This window comes from Meriones unguiculatus, chromosome 12, assembly GCF_030254825.1.
Source record: "Meriones unguiculatus strain TT.TT164.6M chromosome 12, Bangor_MerUng_6.1, whole genome shotgun sequence".
In the NCBI taxonomy this organism is placed as follows: domain Eukaryota; kingdom Metazoa; phylum Chordata; class Mammalia; order Rodentia; family Muridae; genus Meriones; species Meriones unguiculatus.
In genome coordinates this window covers 34,071,722-34,096,249 of record NC_083360.1, presented here as the reverse complement: position 1 = coordinate 34,096,249, position 24,528 = coordinate 34,071,722, and the positions used below count along the sequence as shown (strand labels likewise).

The following is a 24,528-nucleotide window of genomic DNA, read 5'->3' as shown; positions in this document are numbered from 1 at the left end:
TCTGTGGTGTTGAGCATGAAGGTACTGGCATATGATCCTAGCACTGTGGAGGCAGAGGCAGAAACTTAAGTTCTAGGCTGGCCTGGGGATCATCTAGATCATTTAAATAAAATCTTTTAAAAATTGATGAGATAGTGGGGTAATGAAGAGAATCTGCTTTGTGCTTCATTTTTACTTCAAAAACACTTGCCTGACCTTCCAACCTATGACAGACTATAATCTGTAATTGTAAACTAAAATAAACACTTTCTTCTCTAAACTGGTTTCAGTCAGGGTATTTTATCACAGCAAGAGAAATGAAACTAGAAGAGTGGGGCCTCAGCACAGCGTTGCATGGCTTTAATCCCAGCACTGGTGAGGCAGAGGCAGGCCTGGTCTGTATAGTGAGTTCCAAGAGAGAGCCACACAGACAAAAGGGATGGTGGTGGAGGGTGTAGTGCTGGAGAGATGGCTTGGCTGCTCTTTCAGGAAACCCAGATTCAATTCCCAGCACCCAAATGGCAGTTTACAACCCTCTGACTTCAGTCCTAGGTACCTAATACCTTTTTCTGGTCTCTGTGGGCACCAGGCATGGTCATGGTGCACTTAAACAATTACACAAATTATATTAAAAATAAGATGGGCATGGTGTGGCTGGGCAGTGGTGGTGCATGCCTTTAATCCCAGCACCCTGGAGGCAGAGACTGGCAGACCTCGGAGTTCGAGGCCAGTGTGTGGTCTACATAGCAAGTTTCCAGGACAGTCAAGGGTACACACAGATAAACCGTGTCTCAAAAATGAACAACAAAAACAAAGCAAACAAACAAAAAAAATGGGCACGGTGGTACATGACTTTAATTGCTGAATCTGGGAAGAAAAGACAGGTAGATATCTACAAGTTTGAGGCAGCCTGGTCTACACAGTATAGTCTATATAGTCTGGCTATTAGTTGAGTGCCTGTCTCAAAAAGTATTAAAAAAAGAAACTTCAGCTTCACTTAGCAAACCCAAATCTTCCAAGAGAGGCAACACTTGTGTGTGTGGTTTATGCACATGGGTGGAAGTGTATGCATACCTGTGTGCTACTGGGGGCCAAAGCAATGTCAAATGGCTCGTACTGAACATGGAACTGGGCGGGTAGCCAGCAAGCCAGTACTGCCAACCCTCAGGACTGTTATATGGAGCCAAACCCAGCTTTTAAAGCAGGTGCTGGGTGTTTGAACTCAGGTCTTCAAGCTTGTGCAAAATTTCTCACTTTCCCACTGAGCCATCCCCTCAGCCCTGACAGTTTTTTATTCTTCACAGATCATTTAAACCAGGGGTTCTCCACCTTCTTAATGCAGTGACCCTTAATACAATTCCTCATGTTGTGGTGACCCCCCAACCAGAAAATTATTTCATTGCTACTTCCTAACTGTAATTTTGGTACTGTTATGAAAGGTAATGTAAATATCTGATATGTGACCCACAGGTTGATAATCACTGACTTTAAACTCATGTATTTCTCTGATTTCTATGGTTCACTAGGAGGAAAAAATCACATTAACCCAGAGTTGGCTCTACAGATCTACTGTTCAGTTACTGGCCTAGGACTGGACTTGGGAGTATAACATCCACAGATGTGGTTGGCACAGGACCACCCACACAATGGTTTGTTTTCAAAATAAGGCTTTTGACTTAACAGCCTCTTCCTGGAACTCACTTTGTAGACCAGGCTGGCCTCAAACTCACAGAGATCCGCCTGCCTCTGGCTCCCAAGTGCTGGGATTAAAGGCCACTACAACCATTGCCCAACTAAATTTCTGTTTCTTAGGAATGTTTCTACTGCAAGGTGAAGTGGCGCAAACCTGTAATCCCAGCACTCAGGGAGGCAGAGGCAGACAGATCTCTGAGTTCGAGGCCAGCCTGGCCTACAAAATCAAGTCCAGGACAGCCAAGGCTACACAAAGAAACCCTGTGTCTTGGGGTTGGGAGGGGGAGACAGTCTTAACCTGTCTTAAAAAAAAAAAAAAAGAATGTGACCTGTCCTGTTCTGCATAGCTGTTACCAATGTTCTCTTCCAAGCTGCACCACTGTGTGCTATGTGAAGTCATAAACTTCAGCTCAGCAGCACACAAACTTTAGAGATGACCCAGCCAGGAAAGGGGGCATAGTTTCACATCAGAGGCAGGCAGAGGGGAAGTGAGTTCTACAACCTGAGTGCTACAAAGTGAGTTCCAGGACAGAGCTACGCAGAGAAATCCTGGCTTAAAAAACAAAACAAAACAAAACAAAACAACAACAAAAAAAAACACCATAACAAAAAGAAACAAATTTGAAGCACAAGTCTCAACAGGCCGAGAAGCAAAGAATAAAGATTAAGAGCCCCAAAGACCGTGGTAAAGAGATCTTAAATGTGGGCAAACACAGGACTTTGCCCAAGTGGTGTGAATGGGGACAGAATGGTTCTCACTGGCACTGGTTAACGTCTTCTGATTTGGATAGTCTCATGTGGCCATGGCTGGCCTTGAACCTTTTTCCTCTGCTTCCCCTGCATGTTAGGGTTACAGGTGTGCACAAACATGACTGGCTATTTGTTTTTAGTTTAGTCTTCTTCCTCCTTACCCTCAAAGGCCTCACCTGGTCTTTTAATGGCAGAGTTTTCTCTTCTCTCCCCTTTCTGATTCACCAACCATTACTCCCTGGGAACAAACCACCTTTATAACCAAGTCAGAAGACTAAGATAAGGCTAGGTGTCACCACCTTTATAACCAAGTCAGAAGACTAAGATAAGGCTAGGCACACCTGTTCTCTCTCAGTGCTTACGAGACAAAGGCCAATGGATCTCTGAGGCCAGCCTGGACTGTATTGTGAGAGGTCATCTTAAACTGCCTGTAAACTCCTTGGCTCTCCTCCCTTTGTAGTCCTTTCTAGAAATTCTTTCGTATGGTGGCACATGTTGGTAAGACCAGCTTTCAGAAGACAGGATGATTCAAGACCAGCTCGGGCTACATAAAAAACTGTCTTTAAAAAAACACATTCTTTTACACACAGAGACTACTCACTCTAGCATTTTCCTAGGTGATTAATCTCAAAGTTCTGAACTCTTAAGACTGTGCTCCATCAGAAAGCCAACAGAGGAAGCCAAGCGCTTAAAGCCCAATCAAATCTCTGAAGAACCCATTAAATTTATTGTATGAAAGAAGAAAAAAGGAGACTTAAATGCTAACTGTCACTTCTGAGGGAATTTCCTTTTTATTTGCATTTAAAGTCCCTCTCCTTCCTGTGTTCCAGTCTGTGAACAGCTTATGCCTGATTTTCATGTTAAGTTCCCTGTGGGAGGAGGCTGGGGAAAGCCTCATCACATCCAAAAGCATAACCCACAGATTTCTATGTCTGGTCATTTCCCTCTTTCTTGGTGTTACCTGCTTTATATATCCTGATGTTCCTTGCTTGCTGTTTGGTGTAGGAGAGAAATGCAGTGGTGGGACAGCAGAAGTACTTTCGAGTGATGCTGTTTCCATTTCTAGGAGCCTCTGGGATGCACTCAGATTCCTGAGGACCTGTATGATCATGTATGAAGAAAGCCCACTCATGAAGAAAGCCCACTCTACCCTGGGCCCTCAAGAGAAAGCACTATGCTCTAAAGGCAAGGGCATATGGTTAGGGAGCAGACTGGGCCCCTGGACAGTGCAACAGTAAGGAGTGACATCATGCATGGCTTGATTCCCCAGAGACAAGCACAGAGACTAGGGCATAGATGCCCCAGTGTAACAAGGAAGACTGTAGATCGTAATGATGGTCTCTGATTTGGCATCAAAGGTGTGATACTGTCAAGGACACAATGGCTGAAGTGGCACCAATATGCTGCAGCCAGAGAAGTGAGTGGCCAATACATGTGTGAACAGACGATGTTCTGTGAGTGCCTTAGCCAACAGCTCAGAGCTTCAAGTGAAGGCCACTCTGCCTGGCAAGCTTCTCTTGGACAGTATCTCCCATGGAGCCTTTGAGGCACTTATATAGCATATTTTTGTGTCCACTCTCTTGCTAGCCTGTTATACCTGGAAGAAAAAAGCAGATGGAGTGACGCACTTGAAATGGTTATCCTTTCAACGTGGACAGAGAACATGACGGGGAATGCTGTTGCCTGTCAGGTATCTGGGGCTGATGGGTAAGTGAAGTAAAGGCTTCCTTTGGAACAGTAGCACTTCAGACATGGATGATGTAAGCCATTAGCTTTGGTGATTCCTGTTGCTCCTGCATAACTCCCTTGGTGGAACATGCAAGGGAGTAATATAAACCTCATCTTTTTTTCCCCATACCCTTCAGTATGAATGCAAGATGTGGAAGTTCAGCTTGGAATATTCCACAAGCTCCAGAGAGGTGGAATGGTCTGTGAATCCACGCGACCTCCTGCAGCTGGGTCAGCTCACTGTGTACTAGCTTCCTTGACGATTTACCATGAAGAATGAAACACCATCTGCTTTGTGGGGCTGTGGGGAGGGCTGGACAAGCCCGTGTAAAGCTCATGAGCCGTGCCTGGTACCCAGTGAGGGCTCTGTGAGTATGTACATTTACGTTCGTATTGGAATGAAAACTGATGCCATACAACAGTAAATTAGAAATGTGCAGTTAGAGGATACTGAGAGAATAGTTTTGTTCTATCTAAAACAGCTCATACTAAATATTAAAATAAATACAGCTCCGGGCTGGAGAAATGGCTCAGAGGTTAAAAGCACTGGCTGCTCTTCCAGAGGTCCTGAGTTCAATTCCCAGCAACCACATGGTGGCTCCCAACCATCAATAATGAGATCTGGTGCCCCCTTCTGGTGTGTGAAGGCATACATGCAGATATTGAATATATAATAAATAAATTAATTAAAAATAAAATGGAATAAATACAGCTTAAGCCAGGCATGGTGGTGCACTATAATCCCAGCATTCAGGAGGCAGAGGTAGGTGGCTCTCTGTGAGCTCAAGGCCAGATAAGGCTACTCAGCGAAACCCTGTCTCAAACCACCGAAACACGCAAGCAAAACTCTTCAAATCTAGTCAGTTCAAACTCACTTTGATTGCTACTGGGAAACTTCACTAAGGAAATCAGATTTATAAAGGCCTCAAGAAAAATGCTGGGAGAAAAGTCACTTTCTGTGCTAATCTCTTCAGATAAAGTAACTGATGAACTAAAAGACTTAGTAAGATAATCTTTAAAAGAGCTAATACTGGGGACTGGAGAAAGGGTTCAGTGGTTAAAAGTACTGGCTGTTTTCCCAAGGACCCAGGTTCAATTCCCAGAACCCACATGGCAGCTAACAACCCCCTGGAACTTTAGTTCTAGAGGATCCAAATCCTCTTCTTGCCTTTGTGGGAAGCACATATGTACATGGTATACATACCTGTATGCAGGCAAAACACCCATACACAAAACATGAAAAATCTAAAAAAAAAAAAAAAAAAAAAAAAAAAAGCCTGATCCAGAGCCACACATGGGGCTGTGCCATTGCGAGAGGTACTGCTGCCTGAGCTCTGCCATCCTTGACCCCCCTGCTCAGAGACTGACACATGACAGTGAGTCCTGCATGTGCTTTAGCAACCAAGCTTCAGTGCAACATTGTGCCTGGCCAAAGCGGGGAGTGCTATAATTGTGGGTGTGGAAACCAGTGTGCAAACAGGTGGCAGTGAGGGCGGGCCTGCTGACCAAACAGCCACACACTCTTGATGTGTGATCCTTACCAGCAAACTAACCTCAGTCTCACTCTAGCTGTGTCCCAGCAGATTATTAATGTCATACACCTTTTAATTTAATACAGAATTTCCTGTTGTCATATTCTTCCGAGTCCTTTGTTGGCTGGCCACTGACTTAGCTGTCCCCAGGTCAGGACTTGACAATGTTTTAGGATTCAGTAGTGGCAGCTGGTGAGCTGTCCACAGGGCAAAGCGCTTGTATCCCTTCTCTGAGTCAAAGGACATGTTAGTAAGAGCCAGGAGGCTAAGCCCAGGGCACCCACTGCATACATGAGCTTGGCCTGGGCAGGAAGATGTCCGTGGGAACCTGGGCAGCCGTACACAAAGTCAACTCAAAGAGGACACATACTTCTCTCTGTTGGCCTTGTAGGCATGGGCTATTTCTGGCACCAGTGGGTCATCAGGGTTGGGGTCGCAGAGCAGAGAGCAGATGGACAAGAGAACTAGGAAGAAAAGAAAGGGTCAGTCAGCTGAGGTCATGAGGCTATGCGTTACTTGTGGGTCCAGCGAACCTCCTGAAATGCACTGTCTGTTTCCACTTAAGGAAACACTTAAGGATTCTGTTCAAGTCTAGATATTTGATGTTAAAATACCAGCATAACGCACATTACCGTGTAACCCAGCACACTGTTCTAAGATACCTCCCTCCTCTGTGAGGTCCTGGCCTTCACTTCCCCTGAAACCCCTGTGGTCTTAGCTCTTACATTCTTCCAAAACCTCAGTCTGTGCCCACACATGTTTAGTGCCCCAGAAGTCTTTGATTAGTGGCAAAAAAAAAAACAAAACAAAACAAAACAAAAAAAAAACAGGAGTTCAAAATGTCGAAGCTAGGGTGAGACTCTGAACCAGGACTGCAAGGCCAATACATCCCCGTTTCTATGCTCTCCTACGTTGGGAACAATGTCAAAGGACTTGAACAAAGAAAGTCATTTACCAGGGCTTGCTGAGGAGAAGATGGGACTTTGAGAACTATATTTACGCTTTGCCCTGAATCCACCATTACTCAAAACAAACTGGCTTTAGTGAATCCAAAGTCCTGACAACAGTTTCCTACAGGTAAAGCTACCCACGGGGAAAGCCAGGTTCCATTAAAGAAGACACTCAACTCTTTTCACGTTCCACAAGCTTGGCACTCTCTAGGGCTGGGGACCTCCCTCCACACCACTCCGGGCTCCCTGGCCTTTCTCAAGTGTCCCTTGTTGCTATTTCCCTTTCCTCTCTAATTTCTCACCTTACCTAAGATGCCCCTGGCCCTAGGGGCTGGCAGACTGATGGCTGCCCCCGGGCAGTGGGATAAGCATGCCTGCCTGAGGTACAACCCAGAAAAGAGCCATTTTGCCAGAACGTTGGCCTCATTTCCTATACCTCACCCTGATCAGAATCCACTGCACAGTATAGTGGTTCTGTCCTTCTGGATTTACCGTATCCACCTCTGCAGGCCTTTTCTAACATTCCAAAGACTGTCCTGCCAGTTGTCCCAGGCAGTCTGAGGCCTTACCCAGTGCCAAAGCTCTGCCACTTTTCTGGGGGTGGGTGGCCTGGTGTCCTCATACTCAATCATACTCAACCTTAGTTCTGGAGTAACTGTGGCTGTATAGAATGGTTTAGATTGGCTTTTTTTTTGAGGTGGGGGTCTCTCGCACGCTGGCCCTGAACTCTTGATCTTCTTGCCTCAGTGTCCTGAGTGCTGTGATTATAGGTGTGTGTCGCCATGCCCAGCTGAATTCTTTTTGTTTTGAGACAGGGTTTCTCTGTGCAGCCGTGGCTGTCCTGGAACTCACTTGGTAGACTAGGCTGGCCTAGAACTTACAGAGATTCATCTGCCTCTGCCTCCCTGCGTGCTGGGATTAAAGGCATGCGCCACACCACCGGGCTTAAACTGCATTCTTAATCTCACCCATAATATGCTCATTATCACTTGCAGTCAGGCCCTTTATCCGTCCTTTCAGAGATGACTCTGTGCTGATCCTCCTTGGATGAAGGAAGGAAGGAAAAGAAAGGTTTAATATTTGCCTTCTGACTTTTAGGGAAAACATCCAAGGAAAGTTGATACCGCCTTCTTGTATCCATTTGACAGTTTTGAGCATCACATAGCAACTGACTGAGCATTATTACGGCATAGGCACAGTGCTTTACACATTATCTCCTTACAGTGTGGAGAATGAGGTGGGCACAGGACTAGGCAGGGCTCTGTGATCTGGGAAGCTGTCTGTTCTTCCTGAGCTTCATGTCCACTCTTCAGCAAGGGAATATATGACAGAGGCATGCTAAGTACATATCAGTGTCTCTACCTTTGGACACAGTCAATGCTGGGGACTACTGTGACCTCAAGATGTCCAGGCAAATGCTTCCACTGCTGTTGATATTAGGGTGATAGATTTTGGTAGTGAAAGCAACCTGCAAAAATAAGACATCAAGTCAGAGAAACCACAAGGAAATCTGGAAAATAATCCAGGTAAAGAGGACACAGGTAGCATCAAGCTGGGTCAGCAGTGCAGCCACCCCAGCTTCTAATGGGGCATAGGTGGGCATCCCTAAGACAAGTCAAGTACCCTGACCCACTTCTGCTGGATTCTCATGCTGAACATGGGTCATTGATGCCAACTTCACTATGCGCTGTGCGGTGAAGAATAATAAGCAGGATGGTAGAAAGAACCCAAAGTTCAAATATCTATGCAAAACAACTCTAATTATGGCTACAATGAGGAAACAAAGTCAGCATAAGAAACAGCCAAATAAAATTCATTGCTCACTCTTTGCTTAATTACTTTAGTCTAGGTGGCTTGTATGAAAAAATAAAAAACCGCAACTATTTTTTGCTTTTTTTTTTTTTTTTTTTCTTTTTAAGTTGAGATAGGGTCTCACTACGTAGCTCTGGCTGTCCTGGAACTTACTATATAGAGTAGTCTGGTCTCAAACTCACAGAGATCTGCTTGCCTCTGCCTCTCAAGTGCTGGGATTAATTATGTGCACCACCAGTGCCCGGCTGAAAATTTCACTTTAGCCACCATTGGTTGAATACCAAGCATAGGTGTTTGTAAAGCACCGTAAGAATGAGGTGCGACATTAACAGGGAAGCCCAGTCCCCACCCATTTAAGATTCTCGTCACAGAATTCACCTTCAGTCTTAGGCCACAGCACCTTGAACCTGCCTGACCTCTTGTGATCTGACACTACACAGGATCAGGCCTGCTTAGTATTTAAACAAGAGAATCACCTTTCACCTACTTGTTATTGCCCCTCTCTCAGACCTTTAGGCAGGGTCTATGTAGCCCAGGATGACCCAGAACTCAGTAGGTATCCTAAAGGCATCTAGCTTTCCATCCTACATCAGCTTCCTGAGTGCTACAGATGTTTCCCACCAGAACCAACTCAAAAATCATGTCTTAAAATGACCAGTCTGGGTCTTAGAGTTCTCTGCTCAGGAACATGTTGCTGTGCCCTTGTATTATGGAATGCTGGCATCAGAGAATGGTATAAGTACTGCCAATGTGAAATAGAGCAGCTTTTTTTTTTTTTAAATAAAAGTGTGATTTTTTTTGTTGTTAGGATTTATTTATTATTTATACAGCATTCTTCCTGTACACCAGCTCTCCCTATAGATGGTCATGAGCCACCATGTGGTTGCTGAGAATTGAACTCAGGACCTTTGGAAGAACAGCGAGTGTTCTTAACCTCTGAGCCATCTCTCCAGCCCCTAGAGCAGCTTTTTTATGCACACGAGACCTTCACCACACTGGGCCTCCTAATAGTTCCTTGTAGAGTGGAGGAAGGACTCAGGAAGTGCATAGCACTGCCAATGGGTCCAGGAGGAGGGCTGCTGGACAAGGGAAGAAAATTATTTTAAGATTTATTTAGTTTGCCAGGCATTGGCAATCCTAGCACTCATGGAGGCAGACAGGCAGATTGCTGAGTGCGAGGCCAGCACGATCTATAAAGCAAGTCCAGGATAGCTATGGCCAGACAGAGAAACCCTGTCTAAGAAGAAAAAAAAAAGAAGAAAAAGAAAAATTATTTCTCTTTACTTTATGTGTGTAAGCAATTTGCCCCCACGTATGTCTATGTGCCTTATGTGTGCAGTGCCCACAGAGGTAGAAAAGGGAACTGAAGTCATAGATGGTTGGGAAGCACCACATGGGTATGAAGAATCAAATTTGGGTTCTCTGGAAGAGAAGCAAGTGCTCTTAACCACTGAGCCATCGCTCCAGCCAGGAAGAAACCTTTTTTTTTTTTTTTTCAGTTGTATAACCCCTAAGTTGCCTGTTCTTCCATAAGGAATCCTAACTGAACTGACTGCTCACCATGCCAGCCTTGGGGGGGGGGGGTTTGGCATTCTTGGGTCTATCTGCCATACGTGCCAGCACCAGGGTTGATGTGGGACCCACGATTTATCCCCCTCACTAAAAATAAGTTTCTCCAAATTAAATATCTCTATCTATCTATCTATCTATCTATCTATCTATCTATCTATCTATCTATCTGTTTTTCTGTTTGGAGACAGAATTTCTCTGTGTAGCTTTGGCTGCCCTTGACAAAATCTGTAGACCAGGTTGGCCTCGAACTCACAGCAATCTGCCTGCCTCTGCCTCCCTGAAACCATGTATATTTTTAACTGTCTCATGAATAGGATAAGAATCAGGCTTTCTCCTCAGTCCTATTCCTACCATCTCCACCAATGAGCCCTAAAATATACCTCAAAAAAAAAAAAAAAAAAAAAAAAAGCATACTTTTCAACAGGTGAAGAGGGCAAAGTGTGTGTTTGGAGATCTTTCACCACGTGATTTTCTCAGGATGGGCCCAGGTTCAAAGCTTCAGGTGCTACCTATCTCAGAGTCTTCTATAATGGTCACACGAGCTTGCCCACTTCCTACCAGGTCAGAAAACTCTTGTCCAAACACCATTTTCTTTCTTCTTTAATTTAAAGAACCTTTACACTTTCAAGAAAAAAATACAGTTGGTATTTTTCAAGAAAAAATACCAACTGTATTTTTTTCTTTCTTTCTTTTGGGTTTTTTGAGGCAGGGCTTCTCTGCGTAACAGAGCCCTGGTTGTTCTGGACTCCCTAGGTAGACCAGGCTGGCCGTGAAGCTGGGATTAAAAGTGTGCACCACCATGGATGCACTTTTTTTTTTTTTTTTTTAAATACCAACTGTAATGTGTAGGGAACCATGCTGGACCTTGTTTTATGCTTTGAGACATGTTTTTACTATGTAGCCTATGATGGTCTCAAACTTGAGATCCTCCTGCCTTAGGCTTCTAAATACTGGGACACAGATTTGTATCAGCATTTTTTATTTTTATTTTTATTTTTTTATTTTTTTGAGGTAGAGCCTCATGTAGCCCAGGCTGGCCTTGAATCCCTGATCTTCCTGGATCTACCTCCCAAAGCTGGGATTACAGGCATAAGATATCTGGCTACCTTTTGTCATAAAATAATAATAATAATTAGTGTGAACATGGACCATGTGTTTCATTGACTGGTTCTCAATATGCATCTGTCAGCTCTGTAACTGATGCCCACGTAATTGTTATGCAGACCCCACTCCTCAGCTGTATCCCTTGGGACTCTGCTACCCACAGAAATTTCCTTCTCACAAAGGCTTGCCCTCTTGAGGGGTTCCTTGTAATCACCTTCCTGCTTGAATTTATGTAGTGCCTGGTCACTTGAGAAATATCCATGGCCACCTGGCTCTTGCTGCCAGCACTGCTCATGTCTTTTTGGCACGTCTCTGTATCCAATTTATGGGATGTAATCTCAAGTGAGTGTGGGCAGGCGTGGTGTGAAAAGCCATGTACAAGAACAAGATACCTTGCAGACAGGCCCTCCGGACAGTACACCTGGCCCTCAGGTCTCTCCTTTCATTGATGTAACTGCTCTCTGAACCTTTAGAGGGACTGGAGTGATGGCTAGTTGTGGCTGTCAACCTGACACAATCTAGAATCACCTGGAAAGAGAGTATCAGTGAAGGACTGTTTGCTTCTTGATTATGATGCACTGTGCCCAGCTGTCTCAAGCTCCTGCTGCTGCAGCTTCCCTGAAATGATGGACCGTAACCTGAAACCATGATTTAAAATAAACTCTCTCCCCCAAAGTTGCTTTTGTCAGGTACTTTACCACAGCAACTGAAATGAAACTAAGACACAGGGTATGTCTGTGAAGGTAAAGGAGCATCTAAACTCCTTTGAACTACAACACAGGCTGATTTTCCAGGCTTCTGGACCAGGCGACTCCCTCTTGCCACTCTCGAGTAGAAGGGGGCCGTCCCAGTCAGTGCGGAGAGTGCGGCAGCACTCTTCACTCACTCACCCAGGGCCCAGCAGCACACCCAGGCCTTGTCTCCATCTCCCTGGGACAGGTGAAAAATCACACCCGCTGAGAATTTTGCTTTAACCTTAAGGAAGGAAGCCAGAGCCTGAACAGATACCAGTACTGTGACAGAGGGCAGTTTAGGGATCCACACTGACCTGCATCTGCCATCTGTGGCTGTTCAACAGCCCCTGGGCAACCCTGGTCTGTTTTCTCCAGTATACTGCATTTCCCAGTACACTGCAACATCAACAGACCTGAACATCTCCTCCCCCTTAGAGAGGCACCAACGCTGCTCTACAACTGGACCTGGGCTCTACCCTGCACCTTGTCTTTGATTTTAACTTGACATAAACCAGGTACATTCCAGCTCGGAGGAAAGCCACTTTTGTCCTGACTAATAAATACATATGCCACCAGCCTCTGACTTAAGTCAGCGGGATGTCATCTTTGCCCATGCTTCTGTTCCTCAGCCCAAATATCAAACCCTTCCTTCATCTTTTCTTTTCGAGACAAGGTCTTAATGCATAGCTCTGGCTAGCCTTAACCTCACAGGGATCCACCTGCCTGTGCCTCCCAAGTGCTGGGACTAAAGGCACACACTGCCATGCCTAGCCGTTACATCCTCCTTCAGACTTCTAGAACCTTCCACCTACAGTGGTCAGATCTTTTACACTAGATACTCCTGGTACCAGAGAATCTTTAAAGCTGTGATTTAAAGCATTTTCATTAAGGAAACCATTCACCATACTTACCCTTGCTCCCAGCATTCCTGGTTAGTTTTCTGTCAACTTGACACAAATTAGAGTCATTTGGGAGTAAACTGAGAAAAATGTCTCCATCAGACTGGCTTTTAGGCAAGTCGGTAGGACACTTTCTTGACTAATGATTGGTGTAGGAAGACCCATCCCCCTGTGAGTGGTACCACCCCTGGGCAGGTGGTCCTGGGTTATATAAGAAAACAGGCTAAGCAAGCCATGAGGAGCCAAGCCAGTAAGCAACATTCCTCCATTGTCTCTGCCATGCCCCTTCTCTAGACTCCTGTTTGAGTCTGTCCTGATCTCCCTTAGTGATGGAGTTCTAAGATAATATAAACCCTTTCTTCCCGAGCATGCTGTAACCATTGAGTGGGAATGGCAGAGCAATGGGAGAAGGTATACACAGCTCTCTCTACCTGTGACAGAGAAGGTCACCAGAAGCTGTCCTCTCATTAGAACATCGTGGGAGTTGGGAGTAGCCTCACCTTTGGGGGCTTGAAAGGATAATCTGTAGGAAAGTGGATGGTCAGGAAAAAAAACACCTCCCTGGTAAGGACTGTCATTCTGGAAGGACAAGACAGAGGAAGAAATCAATGCCTGTAGGAAACACGCAAGAAACAAACGAGAGCCGTGCATGCAGCAACACTACCTACCGGGCCCATGATGCTGGCCTGCCAGTGGAACACTACGAGACAAAAGAGAGACGGGCACATAAGGGCGCCTCAGCCAAGGGTCTGCTCTACTGAAGGGCGCTGCTAAGCTCGGAGCCAAGGTCCACAAAAGCCTGCCTCATTTCTGACACTGACTGCAAGTTTGAGGCTTTGAAAAGCACTCTCAAGCTCCACAAGTCACTAGGACTCCAGGGCTCTCTGGAGGTTACTGCATCCAGAGGGATAGTTACTAATGTGACATAGATCCAAATTCAATGTCCTAGACAGTTACTGCCAATCAGGAATGCTTACCTGTGCAGCAGTGCTGAGCTGTTAGTGAGACTCCACTGTGAGCCCATGACTGATGAGCACGTCTCAGAAATGAGGTTAAAGACCCCTTAGGTCAAGCTGGGTGCAGGGCACACACCTGCAATCCCAGCACTCAGAGACGGAGGCAGGCAGATCTCTATGAGTTTGAGGCCAGCCTAGTCTACAAAATGAGTACAGGACAGCCAAGGCTACAAAGAGAAACCCTGTCTCAAAAAACAAAACAAACAAAAGATTCCTCAGATCTTTTTTGGTAAAGACTAATTCTTTTTATTTTTTGCAAGATTTTTATTTTATGTGTATGGGTATTCTGCCTGCATGTACATATATGTATCACATATGTGTCTGGTACTAAGAAGGCTAGGACAGTGTTGGATCCCCTGGAACTGGACTTGAATACAGTTGTGGATGCCATGTGGGTCCTGGGAACTGAAATCAGGCTCCCTGAAAGAGCAGCAAGGGTTCTTAACCACTGTGGCTACAACCCAGCGCTCTCTTTGTACAGAATTACATCTTAACTAGCTTCTGCCATTTTACATGTTGTTGTTGGCAAGCTTTTCTGTTGCCCGGTTGCTCTCTTGATTCATGAAGCCTTTTTCACTGTCTCTTCCAGGTTGGGGGGTATCTCGGTCCCCCACGTTGTCTCACCCAGTAACCCAGCAAGTGTTCTGAGGGTGATGAGCACCACAGGGCAATAGGCTCTAGAGCCTCTGTGGGAGACGTCTTTTCACTCGTGGGGTGGGCTTGTGAGTTTTTAGAGGTCTTCATTCTCAAGAGGATCCAGCTCATAAAAATTCATGACAGGTATTGAAGTAGGGCAAGGGTTAAGGCCTGGATCTGTCCTGGTTTTCCTGTCATCCGTTCAAACATTCGATAGAATTCTATAGAATGTCCATGTCAATAGGACAGGTACAACACTAACGTTTAGAACACAGGACTGAAAAGAAGCTTCTGAAACCCTTTGGCTGCAGAAAGGCAGCCAATCAGCTCACAGATCTTTCTCAATATTTCAATAAAATGCTTATTTACTGTTGCCTGAGCTACTGAAGACATCACTCCCTTTAAGCAGTTTTAAATCGTATTGCGGCAGGCTTGCGGAGCCACAGCACACATATGGAGGTCAGAGGAAGACTCAGTGGAGTGCTTCCTTCCATTCACTTGCGACTCCTGGGGACTGAACTCAGGTCATCAGACCTGAACAGCAAGTGCCTTTACCTGCTGAGTCATTTCAAAAATATAAGCTATTTTGCTTTTGCCTGTTTTAATCCCATCTCATGCTAATTATTTGGTTTTTAGTTTTGTTATTATTGTATACGGATGATGTCTGTCTGGGTGCTCACGAGCCACAGTGCATAGGTGAAGTGAGAGGACAGTGCTCACGGAGTCAGTTCTCTTTCCATTTTCACATGGCTCTGGGCATGAAACTCAAGTTGCCAGGTTTGCATGGCACATACTTAGACCCACTAACGATCTCAACGGAACTAGGGTTACAGGTGTGTGTTTCAGCGTGGGTATTGCATGTCAAACTCAGACCCTTATGTACTGACTGAATCATCTCCAGTCCTAAAAAATGCTTTTATTATTAAGTGATAGTAAAATGTATATTATATTAAAATAACTATTTACAGGAGGCTCAAATTTTAAGGCCATTTTTACTGTCTCAAAAAAATAAAAAATTATGGGGCCATCAAAGAAGATGACTCAGTGGGCCAAGTGAAAGCATGAGAAGCTGAGTTTGGACCCCAGCACCCAAGTAAAGGTCAGATGTGGCAGCATGCAATGGTCTTAGGACTACGTAGTTAACCACATGTCTAGCAAAGTGGTAAGTTCCAGCTTCAGCAAGACACCCTGTCTCAAAAGATAAGGTGAAGGGGCTGAAGAAATAGCTCAGTTGTTAAGAACATTGGTTGTTCTTCCAGAGCACACAGGTTCAATTCCTAGCACCCACATGGCAGCTCACAACCATCTGTAACTCCAGTTCAAGGGAATCCATTGTCTTCTTCTGGCTTCTGAAGGCACTGTTGTGTACAGACATACATGCACATAAAATAATAAAGTAGACATTAAATAATAAAATAATTAGCAGAGCAGTGATGGCGCATATCTTTAATCCCAATACTAGGAAGGCAGAAGCCAGCCTGGTCTACAGAGTGAGTTCCAGGACAGCTAGGGCTACACAGAAAAACCTTGTCTCGAAAAACCTAAAAAATAAAAATAAAAAAATAAAAAAAATTAAAAAAATAAAAGGGGGAACAATTTCTGGCTTTCACATGTGCGTGCACATAAACTCACACACACATAATTTGTGTAAATGGCTTTGTTCATGTGTGTTTGATATTTATTTGGTTGGTTGGTTTTTCAAGACAGGGTTTATTTGTGTAGCTCTGACTGTTCTGGAATGCTCTGTAGACCAGGCTAGCCTTGAACTCAAGAGATCCACCTTGTAAGAGCTATAGCTTGGGTGGGAAAATATACCGGCAGTCAGATGCTGAGGAACACACACTGTAAGACAAAAGTCACACCACATAACAAAACACACAAAAGATTTATTGGAGTGAAAAACCCAGGAGGGTGGCTGCCTGTGCTTGGGTGAGAAGCAGCAGAGAACTAGGCAGAACACAGGGTTTATAGAGGGTTTCTAGGGGTGGAGGTAACTTCCAGGGTGGCCTGAGACTGGAGGATTATACAGCTTGATCATGGGGCAAACTCAGGGATTGGTGGTGTTTCCTGTTTTTTTTTTTTTTTCCTTCTTTCTTCTTTTTTCTTCTTCTTTCTTCTCCTTCTTCTTCTTCTGGGGCAGGACCTGGCCACTCTCCTGCTTCAGTGCTGGGAGTGGCCATAGGGCCATTGGGGTTGAGAGGCTTGCCTCACAAAGTTTACAAAGGGAGTGCCTCTGCCTCCTGAGTACTGGGATTAAAGGTATGCTCCTAACACCACCTCATTCCCCTCTTCCTCTACTGGCTGTGTGTTTTATTTTTTGAAGCAAAGTCTACCATGAATCCCAGGCTGCCCTTGAATTTGTGGATCTTTTGCTTCAGCCTCCCAAGTGCTGGAATTACAGGCAAACATCACTATGCCTGGCCATTTATACAACTTTAAAATGTACATTTAGGGCCATTATATGTGACATTAATATTCTTTTTTTAAGATTTATTTTTATCTTATGTGTGAATGTTTTGCCTGCATATATGTATGTGTTCCATATGCATGCCTGGTGCCTGTGGAGTCTAAAAGAGACTGGACCTGGAGTTACGGTTTTGAGCAATCATTTGAGTGCTGGGAATCAAACCCGGCTCCACCAGAACCCAGTCTTCTCGAAGCAACTCCTACATTTTCCTTCCCCATTTTGCTAGCAAGGCAAACTAGGTTCACATTCCCAAACTTGCATAGCCATCTCCTACCTAGCCCCTGGAAACACTTTCCTAATAGTCTGTTAACTGGTAAAACCTATAAAACTTGCTTAATTGAGGTGCCTAAATTGTAAAAATGTATTGCCTGCAAAGCCCTCAGTTATTAGTAATTAGGCAGCTCAGCATCAGCCCCAGGAACCTGGCAATAGCAAAGCTCGTCATCGCCAGGGCAACACCTTCTTCAGCTGCCAGGAACCACGTGTTGGCATCCAAACACCTGCTGAGCTGCGACAGCTTTACAACAGTCACAAAGCATGCATCTACCTCTTGCACATGTGCAGTCATCTTACAAAAAGATCCTGTCCACTTTGCTCTGCCCTTTTCTTCTCTCTGCCACTCAGAGGCTGCTTCTGAGTCCCCTCTCATAATAAACCTCTCACGTTAGGCCTGCCTTGTGGTGTGACTTCTTGGATTACATCATTCAGCTAAATCCTAACACAGGTGACCCACTTCTTTGTTCCCTTATCACTTTGAGCTCCAGACCAAATGACTAGGAGAATAAATTAAAAACTCCAGACTGAATGTCTTGGGAAACAATTAAGGCCTTGAGACCAGGTGTCCTGGCCTTAGCCTCCAACAGAAGCTCCCTTGCTTAACCCATGATATTAAAATTTGACTGGATGACCCTGACACTAACCAATGCCCTCTTGTCTTTCGGTTTTCACCCTTTAAATATGCAATATAGCTTCCCCTAGGAAACAAGGGGAGTCCGTTCAGATCTCAAACTGGCTGTATCCCTGAGTTCAGAAAATAAAGCTTTCACTTTAAGCTTTTGTATCTGAAGTGAGTTTTCTTGGCTTCTACCCAAGCCCAACAATTTTATCTATCCATTTACCTGATAGGCACGTGGGTAGTGCACTAGCTACTTTCCATACTGCCACACAGAATACCTGACAAGAGAACTTAAGGAAGGAGGATTTCCTCTGCCTTACAGTTCGAGGGTACAGTCCGCCATGGCAGTGCCATGGCAGCAGGGGTGTGAGCAGCTGACCATACTGCATCCACAGGCAGGAAGCACAGAGGGGAGTGCTTATGCTCAGCTGCCTTCTAACTTATTCTCGGGCTCCCACCAATGGAGTGGTGCCACTCACATTTTGGGTGGATCTTCCTACCTCAACCTAATCTAGAACGTCTCAAAGACAATGCTGAGGTTTGTTTTGATCATGATTCAATCCGGATTAGCTTTCATAAATTGTTCCTATTGGGTTAGGCCCTGCTTTTCAATTCTTTGCTGTGTGGAAATTCCATCCTTCCTTACAGTTTTCCTGCCACTGTAGCTGTAGTACACTGACGAGGACTGTTCCGAGCCCCAGCAGCCCACAAGCTGAATGAGATGGTAAGCAGAACAAGGGACAACCTCCAGGCAGCCTGCTCTGAGGGTAGCGGGCCCCCCTGTGGAGAAGCAGGAGGAGAAAACAGCAGGTACTCATGCTGTCTTCTCATCTTGGCAGAGGCACAGAGCAGCTGCTGAGCCCCTGTTGGTCCTCCCGCCAGCATGGCTCCCACGCATAGTCCTCTTCAATTAGCTGTGTACCATTTGCACTGGTATCCTGTGTCTCACCTGGGACGACCTGTCTTCCTCATGACTCAGTAGAGAAAGAACGATTTCTGACAGTGCAGGCTGCACCGGAATGTAACCTGACCAGTCATGCTAATGTGAGCTCATGATGGCAGCTCAGGCAGTAGCTTGCGGGTCTTCACTGCTAAGCCTGTCCACTTTACTGAGCGCTAAAACTTACACCTTTCCCTTTTTTGGATACTGGCCAAAATCCTAAGCATGCTTGAACTGCCTCTTCTCTGGACTTTCTCACTATTTCTCTGAAGAGCTCAGTTCCCAGCTTCATGAAGAGGCTCAGTTCCACTGCTGAACAAACCTGCTTTCTTTAACTCTAACTTAAAAGGAAACTATTTCTCCTCTTCTCCATTTCTCTCTTCCTGGCAGCTGCTGAAATTTACAACTTGCCTATCCTATTGTTATTGTTTTCAAATTCTAATACAATGGGAAATGGTCCTTAAACTTCAAAAAAACAAAACAAAAGAAAAAATCAAACAAACAAAAGAAAGGAAAAAAAAAGAAAAAGAACAAGAGAAGAGAAAGCAATCCATATCGGGCAAGGTGGCACACATTGATAATTCTTGCAATCTGGAGAATAAGGCAGGAAGATTAAGAGTTTGGGGTCAACCTGGACTACATAGTATGTTTCAGGCTACCCTCAGCCATTGAACAAGACTTGTCTCAAAAGAGCAAAAACAAACTAACAAAAATTAGATTTCTTAAGAACTGCTCAATGGGGAGAGTGGGAAGGAGGTCTGGTCCCTGATAACACTGGAGGTTTTGGTTGCAATCTTTTTGAAATCTTGTGGAAAAATACTTACAGTCATCACCCACAGGTCCTGCAGAACACTGGGCAGGAGGATCCCGCTGTAAGTCAGTCAGTTCCTAGAATATGAGCCAGGAGATAGGTTATTAAATGACTAGGAAGATGACTCTGTACCCTGGTCCTCTGGCCATGACTGATTCTTCTGGCAGAAGGACTTAGGGGATGGTTGGGAAGAAGGCCAGGCAGGAGGTGGATACAAGATACAGAGGTGGATACAAGATGGTCAAGAGTTCACGGTGACAGACTAGAGAGACGCTCAGCAGTTAAGAGCATTTGCTGCTCTTGCAGCAGACAAGAGTTCTGTTCCCAACACCTACTTCAAGGGGCTTACACCACCATGACTCCAGTTCTAGGGGATTCAACACCCCCTTCTTGCCTCCACAGGCATCCATACATGTGACATACACACATACAAGGACACATAGACACATATGAACAAAATAAAAATAAATACAGAGTGAGCAACAGTTTGTGCCTATGAACCAAAGGAAGATCAAAATGAGACCCAGATTGCATCGTTTGGAGCCTGCCTGTACTTGTGAGGCTACCTAAGATGGCTGATCTTGGTTGTCAACCTCACTAAATCTAGAATCAATTAAAAGGCAAGCAGCGAGGCATACATACCACAGATTTTCTTTTAACTTTTTTCTTTCTAAGATCTATTTATTATGTATACAGTGTTTTGCCTGCTAGTGAGCCTGCCCACCAGAAGAGGGCACCAGGTCTCATTGCAGACGGTTGGGAGCCACCATGTGGTTGAGAATTGAACTCTGGACCTCCGGAAGAGCAGCCAGTGCTCTTAACCTCTGAGCCATCTCACCCGACAGAGATTTTCTTAATTGTATCATTTGAGGTTGGAAGACCCAGCCTAATCTGGGCCACCCCTTTTGGTGCAAACTCACATAAAAGAACATGGAAGAAGGGAGCTTTTGCTGTTTGCCTGCTTGTCCTCCCTCTTGCTGGCAAGTTCATCTATCCTCTAATCCTTTGCTGGTATTAGAGTCTACTTCTTTGGGATTCCAATAACACTGAAGACCAGCTGAGACATCCAGCCTGGTGACTGAAACAACTACCAAATTCTTCACCTTTCCACAGGGAGACAGTCATTGTTGGACCAGCCAGATCACAACCTGTATGCCATATATATTCTCCCATTTCTGTTTCTTTAGAGAACCCTGACTAATACACCATCTGAGAAGGATCTCACAGTATGAGCCTCGCTAGCCCAACAGCTATCAAACTGTGTAAAAGCATATCCTAGTATCATCACTGGGGAGTCAAGCCAAATAGATAAAACAGCCAAGGAGGAGCCTAGTGAATGAATGTTTCTTGTGAGCCTATCAAGGGATTCTAACAGACTTTGGACACTAAAAACGACCTGTCCTGTCTTCTTGGTTGTCTGTTGAGGGCTTATAATCCTAACATTTTATACTAACTCATGCTAGCCCTTGGGGAATGGAATCATTTTCTCTGCTCAAAGGCTCCAATTTTACTTCTCCCTGATGCCTTTTCCAGATACCAGTAAAGAACTTCCTTTCCTTATATCAGGTTGCTGTACAAAAGGGACCATTAACAAAATTTCACAGTCCCTTAGATAGATCCACTAGAGAGGTAATTCAACTGCCACATCTGATGACCCCAATCAGCTCAAAGAAGCCAGATAGACTGTCATCCCAATTCTGAATTGATAGTTGGGTTTAAGTCTTCAAGAGGGGGAATGATGAGAATGGGAGATAGAAATTAGACAGTTTAGGAACAGGGAAGCCAAAAGCAGCAGTTCTAGGAATGGCCTTGGTTCCTTGACTATGAATACCAGTAAGGAGCTCTGGTTTCTTCTTAACACCTCCCAAATGAGCACACCTGTTTGGACACTGTGAGGCTCCAGTCAGACACTAATCCCTTCTAGGGAACAGCTGTGGAAATAGATATCTGGATTTTCATGATAGGAATAGGTTTCATCTATTCCCCAATCTTAGCTCATCTCTTAAATGGCTTTAGGATTACCTCTTCAGAGGGGTGGATGTTACAGTGGCACTGGAGGCCCCTTAAGAGAAAGCTATCTCTTCCTGATCATGACAGTGGATTCTACATCTGGATTGGATAGAACCTAATATTACAAGCTGTAAGAGTTAATCCAGCTGGGCTGGTTAATCACCTGGCTAAGAGACCATACTTCAGGAAGGGGGATTATCCTAAAGCCATGCAAAAAAGACGGGTATAATAAATTAAATTAGACTCTTAATGAGATTTTTTTTTTTTAAACCATCTTTTTCTTCCTTTCAGACAAGGGCCCAAGCCTGGGCATGCTCTCCCTAACACTCTGGGCATTCTCACTCTTTCTCTGAAGTTCCATCCCAGACCCCATGAGGCTTTTTGTCTGCCATGTAGCTGCTTGCTGGCTGAGCTCCATGCCTAACTCTAAGGCATGATTCTCTCTTCCTCTTCTCTATCGCCTTTCTTTTGGCACCATCCTGTAAGACAAACTATGTGTGCTGTGGAGGGCAGAGCCAGGTAAGTGAAGCTTCCCAAGCCCCGCAGAGCCCATAAGATCATGAGTCCCAAAAGCCACACAGTGGGCAGTTATTTACACTACAGAGAGGATTTGGGCTTCACTTTGATTTGAGTGTAACTGTCCTGGTTCTTCCCTCTTGCAATAGAATGTTTGTAACATTTTTATTTTATAGGAACTCACAGTTAAGAGACTTTAGATATTTATTTTGGTTTTTCAGGAAAAAGTTTTTTCTGATTGTCCTATAGTTTGCTCTGTAGATCAGGCTTGCCTCATACTCTAAGACTGGCCTGTTTCAGCCTCCTAAGTATTCTGGGATTAAAGGCAATGTGATGGCACATGCCTTTATTATTCAACTTCGGATATTTTAAAGAGACTGAACTTTTACTTTTTAAAAAAAATTAGATTATTTTCTACATATTTTGTGTAAATGTTTTGCCTTCATGCATGTATGTGTACATATGTGCTTGGTGACCATGGACATCAGAAGAGGATGCCTGATCCCCAGAAACTGGAATATAAATGGATGTGACCCACCATGTGGGTGCTGGGAATCAAACCTAAGTCCTTTGTGAGAGTAACAAGTGCTCTTAATTGCTGAGCCATCTCTCCAGACTGAGACTGAGCTTGTCAAGTGTTTGCGTTTTTACTGACCGTGAACCTTTCTAAGTTGGAATGGGAGCTGAAGAGATGGCTCAGTGGTTGGGCACTTGCTCACAATATCTACATGGCTCACACACATATGTAACTCCAGTTCCAGAGGATCTGAAACCCTCTTCTGGCCTCTGCAGAGTTCCAAACTGGCATACGATGCACAGACATACATGCAGACAAAACAACCAGACACACAAAATAAGTAACTTTAAAAAAGCAAAGCATATTAGTTAAAAGTTGGAATTGCTTCATATTGTGATATTAATATGAGATCTCATGACTAAACAAGAAAGGAAAGATTACGGATTACTAGTAATGTACTGGTATATTAAGTTGATAAGGGTTAGTTTTTTGTCAAGTTGATACAAGCTAGGATCATTTGGGAACAGGGAACCTCAACCAAGCCAATCTCTCCATCAGACTGTCCTGTAGACAAGACTGGGAGGATTTATGTGATTGACGCAGAAGAGCCCAGCCCACTGTGAACGCTGCCATATCTGGGCATATGGTCCTGGGGCGTATAATAAAGCAAACTGAGCAAGCTAAGAGGCATACTCCAGTAAGCAGCACGGCTCCGTGGCCTCTTCTTCAGTTCCTGCCTCCAGGTTCCTGCTCTGGCTTCCTCTGATGATGGACTACAGATCCCGGGAGTCAAACATACCCATTCTTCCCCAAGTTGCTTTTGGTTACAGTGTTTACTACAGTAGCAGACATCTGACTAAGACAGGTACTCCGGATCTACTTGGTGGAAAGATTCATGCTACTGTTAAAAGTTAGGGTTATATGGCTAGCGAAATGGCTCCATGGTTAAGGGCATGTGCTGTTTTTCCAGAGGATCTGAACATGAATCTCAGTGCCTACATGAGGCACCTTACAATACAGGTAACTGTGGTTCCCGAGGAACAGATGCCCTCTTCTGGCCTCTGCGGGTACTTACACATGTGCAAGCAAAATCAGCATACAACACAAACTATAATCAAACAGATCTTTTTAAGAAAAAGTTATAACTTCTATTTTCTAGTATAGAAACTCCAAACTTCTAATGCTATGTGAAAAAGTGGATCACAAATACAGCATAATGCCGGGTGTGGTGGCGCCTGCCTTTAATACCAGTTTTTTGGGAAGCAGAGGCAGGTGGCTCTCTGTGATTTCGGGGCTGGCTTAGTCTATATAGCGGGTTCCAGGTCAGCCAGGACTACACAGAGACCCTGTCTCAAAAACAAACAAGCAAACAAACCAAACAGAATTCTAGAGTGTTTTTTTTTTCTTTCTTTCTTTCTTTCTTTCTTTCTTTCTTTCAGGAACAGGAAGAGGACGAAAAGCAGCTATGCTAAAATGTCATGTGTGGACTGGTGGTGAGGGAGGACAGCGCTGCTTTTATTTTTCTGCGGCGCATATACCAAATTCTAGCTTAACGGACTAATACAGACCGTTACCTACAGGATGAAATCGGCTTGCGGCTCCTCCTCATTGCTAGGCACCCTAGGAGGCACGGCCGCTGCTCCCTGAAGCCCAGCGCGCGACTGCGCGCGCACGTGACACGGTCGCGTGACCCGCCCCGCGAGCCGCTCGCTCGGCGCACGCACCCACCTCCAGAATCTGCGCTGCTTCCGCCTGCCGCGGGGCAGGTGTCAACGCGCGCCGCCGCGCGTTCCCATTCCTTGCGGGAGTGGAAGGGCGGGAGGACCCCGTTCCTGCCACCCTTACCTTCTGGATCCGTCTCAGCGCCACGCTCCCGCAGTTTGGGCCCGGCCGGCCCCGCGGGGCTGCCTGGGGCAGCCGCTGGGTCGCCGCGGGGCACGCCGGGAGCGGCGGTCTGCGCGTGCGCGC

The 24,528-nt window shown here is 45.1% G+C and overlaps 1 protein-coding gene across 11 annotated transcripts in view; it reads right to left on the bottom strand.

Annotated features, from left to right (window-relative positions):
- Ube2d4 (ubiquitin conjugating enzyme E2 D4 (putative)) overlaps positions 1–24,528 on the bottom strand; it is a 25,538-nt gene extending 1,010 nt beyond the window's left edge. For 2 of the 11 annotated variants that reach the window (XR_009585113.1, XR_009585112.1), the window contains exons 1-7: positions 24,406–24,526; positions 19,531–19,594; positions 13,421–13,452; positions 13,253–13,331; positions 11,512–11,647; positions 6,052–6,145; positions 3,383–3,520 (exon numbers count right to left, since the gene is read on the bottom strand). Coding sequence is in view for 8 of the 11 variants with exons in the window: in XM_060365613.1 (XP_060221596.1) it covers positions 4,005–4,018; positions 5,354–5,394; positions 6,052–6,145; positions 11,512–11,647; positions 13,253–13,331; positions 13,421–13,452; positions 19,531–19,536 (402 nt within the window). In the remaining 3 variants the exon portion in view is untranslated. Of the gene's footprint in view, positions 1–3,127; positions 4,019–5,353; positions 5,395–6,051; positions 6,146–7,599; positions 7,848–7,993; positions 8,100–11,511; positions 11,648–13,252; positions 13,332–13,420; positions 13,453–19,530; positions 19,595–24,288 lie in introns of those variants that run through there. The other 9 variants (XM_060365613.1, XM_060365614.1, XM_060365616.1 and 6 more) reach the window with 9 other exon arrangements.